Below are 8,515 nucleotides of genomic sequence, written 5' to 3' on the forward strand. Positions count from 1 at the left end.
ATGCAACTCTTTTCAAACCCTGTGCTCATTAATGATCAGCCTCGTATGAAACTTTATTAACCTGACAGGAAATATAAAAAGTGTTTTTACTAACAGACAAACTTTACTGTCAGACTTCCCTTCATGAAGAAAACGAGAACAAATGGGGAAACTAACAGGAGGAATAACTGATCATTGATATATATTCTATCAATGATGTTAGACTCTATTACTCTATTTCATTAGACAGTGAATCTGACAAAAACAATCAGATATAACATAATCCACCCTCTGTTATATTGAATTTATGATTTTGCGATCAGTATTTTGTTTTTAAAATTCATGTCAAACACTTTTCAATCTCAGCTCCTCACAAACAGACTGTTTAGAAACCGACGGATGTTTATGATCTGTTTCAGGGCACCCTTAGTGACTGTTTTAAGGTCTGTTTTTTCTCTGTTATTAAACTCAGCTGATGTTAAGTTTCGGTTAAGTCCGAGCCGCTGCAGCGTCCAATCGGTGAGTGATATTCGATAAGGGGGCGTGTCTGTCAGAGAAAAGACTTCCGCAAAGTCTGCTCTCGTGTTTCCTCGATTATCCCTCCTCGGATCAGTCTCCTCGCTCCTCGCTCCTCTCTCCTCCAGCAGCGTTTAGAGCTTTGGGACGCAAGTTAAAATGGCGCGTCAGTAAGTACTTCCGGTTCGGCCGAGGAGCGAGGAGACTGCAGTTTAGAGCTTTGAGATGCACCCATGGTGTGGGATCTGAGCATATCCTCAGCCCACGTTCAAATTGATAAATGCCGACCTTTGCGTGGAAATGGTCGTACACCCTGTTTTCGGTCGTACGTATGTTTCATTAATAAGGGCCAATAGTCCGTAGTATTCAGTTCAATATGGTATTTTTTGATTTCCAAAAAGGTAATTCATTATGAGGTGTATTGAATAAAAAATGTAACATAATAAAGTTATGAAGTAAACGAACATGACTAGGTTAAAAGGAACCCCGGCTACCAAAACTTATTTTCCTATATGATAAATGTTTTTATCAGCTATATAAAAATGATAATAAAATCTCTCAAAATATCTTAGTTTGTATAAAACTGGAAAACATATTTTCACTCGTAGGCCGCCATTGTTCTTTGCGTCGCAATGATGTTTGGGTGGTGACGTCATTTGGTTGCAACAGTCTGTTTTCTTCATGCTTGTCAGCTGAAGCATGTGATTCCTGGGTGCTCTGTGAAGGCTCTGATGAACTTATGTTATATTTCCGATCAGACTGTCTGTACAGTGGCTGACTGCCCTCGCTGAAAAAGTCATTATCTGAGAGGAAAAGATCCAGAGACTGACTGTCCTCCTGACACTGTTTTTTCAGCTCATTTTCACAATGAGCAGCATAAACATGGTCTTGAGTAATAAGTTGGTGCGCATCAGCTGGCCACTGTACTGCTGCATCAGATGTGTGGTTTTTTGTCTGATCAACATCACTCTTATTTGGAGAACACTGTACACTGACGGACAGCTGTGTTGACTGATCGGGGGACTTGTCATCATCTTCCTCCGTGATCGTGGTAGTGATGGTGGTAGTGATCGTGGTAGTGGTCGTGGTCATGCCCGATGGTTCGCCATCAGAGGCTACATCTGCAGGAGCGGGTTGTTGACATCCCTGCAGGAGCACATCTAACTTCTCCTGCCTATGGCGTTTCCTCGAGCGGACTTCACTCTTTTCCCGTGGGCATTTTGTCTGTTTATGAACGAAAACTGACGGCACAGCATTTGGCTTCAGTCTCCGTTTATAACTAGCAGCACCTGTGAGCTCTTTCCCCAGCATGGGCCGGCTAAATGCATCAAATGCATCTGGAGTGAAGTGGCGAGAACATAGCCGCCGGTCCTTCGGCAGTTGTGTACGTCCACAAGCAATTTCCCACTCCTTTCTTCTCTTTTTGTCTCTTGGAAAGCTGTGTAGACTTACATCAGTCCCCTTGTTTCCCTTCGACTGGAAATTACACCCAAACGCAGCACAGTGTGGCATTATTATGGTTTTCACGCTCCTAAAAGCCAACGAGTAAACACGGTGAAAACCAGAGGCTCGGCAAGGCGCAACCATTACATGTCATCAACCCAGCATGCATGGCGCTAGTAAAACAATGGCTGTGCTCGTAGGTTAGAATATGTGTTATAAATTTTGCTCTTTAAAGAAATTACAATTATTCATGTCTATTTAACAAAGCAATCTAGTATGAGACAAACATTAAAGTGGATTTATGCCTATTAGTGCCCACAGTCGGGGTTCCTTTTAATAAAATAACACACTGTATTTTTTAGATTTACACCTGATGAGGTTGTTGACAGCTCTGTTAACCTCATGAACATTACATCATGTTGTCTGAGGCTACTCTTGAGGACGATGAGGTCAATAAAACTGAGGAACAAGATTCAATTCTGGAGAGAAGAGGGGAGAGGAGCCTGATGCTTTAGGTCTCTCTCTAGGGTTTTACTGATCTCAATCTTCAGATGCTTTTTGTTACTGTTAGTTTAGGAGGATGCCTTACTGTGGATACCTTATCTAAACCAGAAACAAAACAGTGATTTCAGTTTTCATTGAATGCTGTTTTTCTTTTTCACTGTTAAGAGTTTAACCAGAACATACTGGGAATTTGTCTGGGTCTGTTTCCTCGAGACAAACCCAGATGGAGAACTATACATACAATAGCCTCATTCTTCAGATGGAGGGGTTAAAGATCACAAAGACAAGCAAGTACCCTGTCTTCTTCTTCCTGCTTTTGACCTATGTGTTCATTTTATCAGCCAACGTGGGCATCGTGGTGTTGATATGGACGGAGAGAAGCCTCCACCAGCCGATGTACCTTCTTTTCTGCAACCTATCCATTAATGATATCATGGGAAACTCTCTCCTGGTTCCCCGGGTGCTTGCAGACATCCTGGTGCCTCCCTCTGAGCGCCTCATTCATTACTACGAGTGTCTGATGCAAGCTTTTACCACACACATGTTCGGCACCAACGCTCACACCGTGCTCATGATCATGGCCTTTGACAGATACGTGGCCATCTGTGACCCCCTGCGCTACACCAACGTAATGACTGACAGGATGGTGATAAAGCTGACGGTGTATGCCTGGGGGTCTGCCTTTGTTTTAGTGGCTATTTTGCTCGGTCTGACCATAAGGCTGAACCGGTGTCGGACTCTGATCATGAATCCTTACTGTGATAACCCCTCCTTGTTCAAGCTGTCCTGTGAAAATGTGTTCATCAATAATGCCTACGGCCTCATATTCACGGTGATTTTGCTCTCTGCGTCTATCAGTAGTATCATCCTCACATACTGTAAAATCACAGCAGCCTGTGTGACCAGTAAAAGCAGGTCGCTGAACAGCAAAGCACTAAGAACCTGCAGCACTCACCTGTGCCTGTACATGATCATGCTGATCAGCGGGATGATCCTCATCATGCTTCATCGTTTCCCAGAGTACTCAGAGTACAGGAAGATTTCAGCCATACTCTTCAACGTCGTCCCCGGCAGTCTGAACCCCATCATCTACGGGCTGCAGTCCCAGGAAATAAACAAGTGTTTGGTCAATATTTTCCACTTCAAAAGGGTGAAGCCATCGCTGTGATTCTGAGGTGTATTTCACAGGAAGATTATAAATAAGTCTTGAGTGTGAAATGTTTGCACAACTAAAGTTTAACCCTAAGACTTGGAAACATGTTTCCCGTGCAGCTTCTTCAGGTTTTCCCAGCACCCGAGGAAGCTATAGGTGAAAAATGTTGTTCACTCACTAAAGTAATTACAGTGTACAACTGTTTATCTTTCATTTTCTATATGTTGTGCTCGTGCAACCCCACTGGCACCTTAAAAAACACAAGTTGGCTGCGGATGGAGAGTCCTGTTCATTGTTTAAAGTCAAATTAAAAAGAAAAGAAAAGAAAGGAAAATAAAATAAAATAGATTGAATCAATAAATTAAATCAAAATTTAAATAAAATAATAAAATAATATAAAAAATAAATAAATTACAATGACAACTAAATAAATAAATACGAAAACAAAATGAAACTAAAAAAAAAATTGAATTAAGTTCAAATAAAGGTATATACTACTATTATATAAAGCTATCAGTAATTAAAGAATTAAACAGGGCAGTTAGGATATGTTATGCAGTGACAGGTTGAAGTGGCACTTATTAGATAAAGTGACATGATATGATGTGAATAATAGCAAAGAGTTTACCTCAGGGTGATGTACGCTGTGGTATGAGGTATAAAATAGACAATGACGATGCATTGTAAGGTAAAGTGGCAGCAGGAGTGCAGCAGTAAAAAACAGGGCAGGATATGTGGAATAGTAAAACTGTACAGTATGGTCTGGAGCAGTATGTATATACTAGTATATAATGTTGTCATTGTACAGAGGAGTTTTGATGGTATAGTATGAATATACCGTATATGGTTGTAGAGAGGAAAGTCGAAGCTATAGTACAAAGTGAACCAACTGGTTACCCGTCACATCTACTACAGTAAAGTCTAGGGTTACTTTGTGATGCTTTTCATGAGTCTGTGCTGTATTTTAGTTTCATGTTGTTTTGTGCACGATGTCCATGAGGTCTGTAACATTTTGGCAGTTATAACTTCAGTGTAACAACAAAATATTCAATACACTATAATGTCAGCTAGGATACAGATTTGCTGTTGTCTGTGATTTCTGTGATTTCTGTGACTGAATATCTGTCTGTTTACTCCTGTAGACGTTCAAAGCATCAATTTAAATCATGTGTTTAAATGCTTCCTTGCTGTGTAAGAGTTTGGTTTGATAAAAGTACTATAAAAGCTGAAAAGGTGAAGTCAAACAGATTCATTTAAAGTTTTATTTGTGAAAGATTATCATTTCTATTTATGCTGGTGGTGTTTAATGCAGCACATGGTTTGTCATTCCCTTGAAATAAAGTCTTTTCTAAAAATGTATTTTTTATTTATTATATAACAGATTAGTAGAGGTGTGCAGAGATGTCATTATCATTATCTGTGTTCAGATCAAGCGGCAACCTCCGGTCTCAAACGATGAAGCCAATGCGGAAGTGATATAAACTGCAATACATCGAAAATCCGCTTGAGGCTGGCTGCAGAAACACCGGAAACCACATTGATATGAATGGGAAAAAGACGATCTTTGCAGCATTAATAAACATGTTTACAGCCTGGTTCAAAAAAACGGCTTGGCCCTACAACGCTAATCTCTCTAATGGCAGACACTGTACGGGGGGGGGAATTTTTTTCTAACATGACGGTTAAGAAGATATTAAGATTATGAGTTTTGCCCAAATAAGGACATGACTGACGTGACTCCCGGTCGGGAACACACAGCCATTGGCTAAGAGACTCACACTACGTCACACTCTGCCTAGTTGAGTTCGCATTACCAATATGGCTGCTGCCGTCGATTTGCTTCAAAACAGCTCTCAGGAACAGATGGGTGACGTCACGGATACTACGTCCATATTTTTTACAGTCTATGGTTCAGATAGAAAAGCAGAAGTGGGTGTGGCTTATAACAGACGTTTTCTGGGGGTGGTTTCTAGCCTGGAATAATACGAACAGGTCTCTTTCAGACTTCTTGCCAATATCTGATTTTTAAAATCAAGATAAAATAAGAATCAAATCATCTTTATCTTTCCATGTGCAGTGAGTATGTCTTAGTGCTTTGGTGGAAAAAAATCTATGAATATTAGGCAATACGTGTATCTTATTTAAGGTACAAAGATACTACAGCAAGGCGAAGCCATGTAGATAAGTAAGGGGTAGATTTCATCATCCCCCTCAGTCCAAAATAGGGTAAGCCCTGATAACAGAACCCTGTGACTAACAAAGTTACTTGCTCAAATGAGACATACTTTGGTAGAGAAGTGGTAGTTATGTTCCGGGGAGAACATGAGAGAGTTACTGAAAACAGTACAAAACTAAGTTGATTTAGTGAAAAACAGGGTTTGATATATGTAAAAGAGGCGTGGTGTACTAGATGCCACACTTCAGACCTCAGGGAGATGAACTCTTTGCTGGTGATTTTAACTGTAAGGTTGCAATCATCACAGTTTGTCCGGTCAGAACATGGATGTCGTGGATGGCAACATATTCAATGGTGACACACTCTCTTTGATTTCCACTCCTTTTATTTTCTTTGACATTGATCTTTCATTTGTATTTGAATATGAAGGTGAAGGTGTGTGGTTTCTGAAGGAAATAATACAAATATATATAAACATGAAGTCTGCACAAATAATAACAACTTAATTAGAAACTCTATATGATTATAAACTATGAAAAACAATGAACAAAGCTAAACTACACTCCAACTATCTAGGGTCAATCAACAAATTACCATAATGACAGCCACTACCTCTGTCTCACTCATACACACTCAGACATAGAACACAAGAAAATGTTGTCGGTCCCTAAGTGGACCCTGCATGCTCATGCTGTATGTCAGACTTAGTGGCACCAATAAACTAACTAAAACTTTATCTAGACAACACAATATATGAACATAAATGATGATCATGAACTACTAATGCAAACTGATGACTAAACTATGATTAAAACTACTCACAATCTTATGGACGCACTAAAAACTATGGAAAAGGATGGGAAGGGAATAGGATGATGGTGAGGGGAATAGAAACGTCTCCTCCGATCGGCTGCATCACTGACTGAGCGGTGTGCAAGTGTGCCTCTGTGCATCCTGTTTTTGTTCCTTCAAAATAAAAGTCATTTGCATATGCAATTTAGAACAACCTTTTGTTCCTTCAAAATAAAGTTTTGCAGATGCAATTTGGAACAACCTTTTGCGCAATATACATGATGAGTTATCACTAAATGAGGATAAAACCACATGTAAGGTGTTCGCTGGAGACAGATGCCTCTGTATCTTAAAGAGCTCATTGTGCCCTATTACCCCTCTAGAACACTACGCTCATGCAGGCCTGCTCGTTGTACCTAAAGTCTCTAAAAATAGTATGGGAGGTAGACACCTCTCCTTTGGAATCATCTACCAGTCTTTGAGTTTTGGAGGCAGACACCCTCTCTACTTTTAAGAGTAGGCTTCAAACTTTCCTTTTTGATAAAGCTTATAGTTACAGCTGGCTCAGGCTTGGACAAGCTCTTAGTTATGCTGCAATAGGCTTAGACTGCAGGGGGGAACTGGCACACTGGGATCCTGTCTTCCACTCTCTCTCCACTCTTACTTTAACTCTTCCTGTCCCATTAAAGTCACTAGCCTTGGACCTTTCTGGAGTCCCTGAGCTCCCTTGTCTCATAGGTTCCTCTGGATCTCTGCCAAGACGGCCTGCTACTGTGGATGTGCCAGACTCCAGCTGTTACAACTACTACTATCCGTCTCACCTACACTACCAGTCAAACGTTTGGAAACACCTTCTCATTCAAGGGTTTATATTTATGTTAATTATTTGAAACACTGTAGATTAATACCAAATATATTAAAACTATGAAAGGAATATATGGAATTATTTAATGAACAAAAAAGTGTTAAAGAAAGCAGAATATGTTTTATATTTTAGATTCTGTAAAGTAGCCCCCTTTTTCCTTCATGACAGCTTTGCACACTATTGGTATTCTCTCAGTCTGCTTCATGAAGTGGTCTCCTGGAATGGTTTCTAATTAACATGAGCCTTGTCAAGAGTTCATTTGTAGAATGACTTGCCTTCTTAATGTGTTTGAGACCATCAGTTGTGTTGTTCAGAGGTAGGGTTAGTACTTAATGGATAGCCCTATTTGACTACTGTTGTAATCCATATTATGGCAAAACCAGATTATTTCAAAGTTTCTATGTCTTCAGTATTAATCTACAATGTCGAAAATAATTAAAATAAATAAAATCATTGAATTAGAAGGTGTGTCCAAACTTTTGCCTGGTAGTGCAAATCATCTCTCATCTTCCTCTATCCCTCTTTCCAACACGGTCTCAACAGATGTGTGTCTAACATGAGTCTGGTCCTGCTGGAAGGTTTCTTCCTGTTAAAGGAAGTTTGTCCTTGTCACTGTAACTTGCTAAATGCTGCAAAGTGCTCATGGTGGATTAAGATGAGATCAGACTGAGTCCTGTCTGTAAAATGGGACTGGATCTTATCCTGTCTTGATGTTGGGTCTTTGTTAATAATAGAACATAGAGTACAGTCTAGACCTGCTCTGTTTGTAAAGAGTTTTCAGATAACATTTGTTGTGGTTTGGTGATATATGAATAAAGACACCATAGATCATAAACTCATTGAAAACCACACATAGGACACATCAAAACTAAATCTATTGATCTTTCATGTCGAATAAAACATATTTTTTCTCAAATAATGTATTGTTCACTCATTTTGCCATGTATGACATAATGTGCTGCGGTCTGGGTAAATGTAGATAAATCAAACCTCGATCCTATCACCAAACTCCAGAAAAATCTATTAGAATAATAATCAAACCTAATTGACTGCATCTTTTAAGCATCACCTATTTTACCCAAAACAA

The 8,515-nt window shown here is 39.7% G+C and overlaps 1 protein-coding gene across 1 annotated transcript; it reads left to right on the plus strand.

Annotated features, from left to right (window-relative positions):
- The first annotated feature begins 2,665 nt into the window (after positions 1-2,665).
- Positions 2,666-3,610, plus strand: LOC117812726 (putative olfactory receptor 52L2). Its single transcript, XM_034683636.1, has one exon. It carries the CDS (start codon positions 2,666-2,668, stop codon positions 3,608-3,610), a length of 945 nt encoding a protein of 314 aa, XP_034539527.1.
- Positions 3,611-8,515: the final 4,905 nt, after the last annotated feature.

The sequence above is a fragment of the Notolabrus celidotus genome, chromosome 5 (genome assembly GCF_009762535.1).
Source record: "Notolabrus celidotus isolate fNotCel1 chromosome 5, fNotCel1.pri, whole genome shotgun sequence".
Taxonomy (NCBI): domain Eukaryota; kingdom Metazoa; phylum Chordata; class Actinopteri; order Labriformes; family Labridae; genus Notolabrus; species Notolabrus celidotus.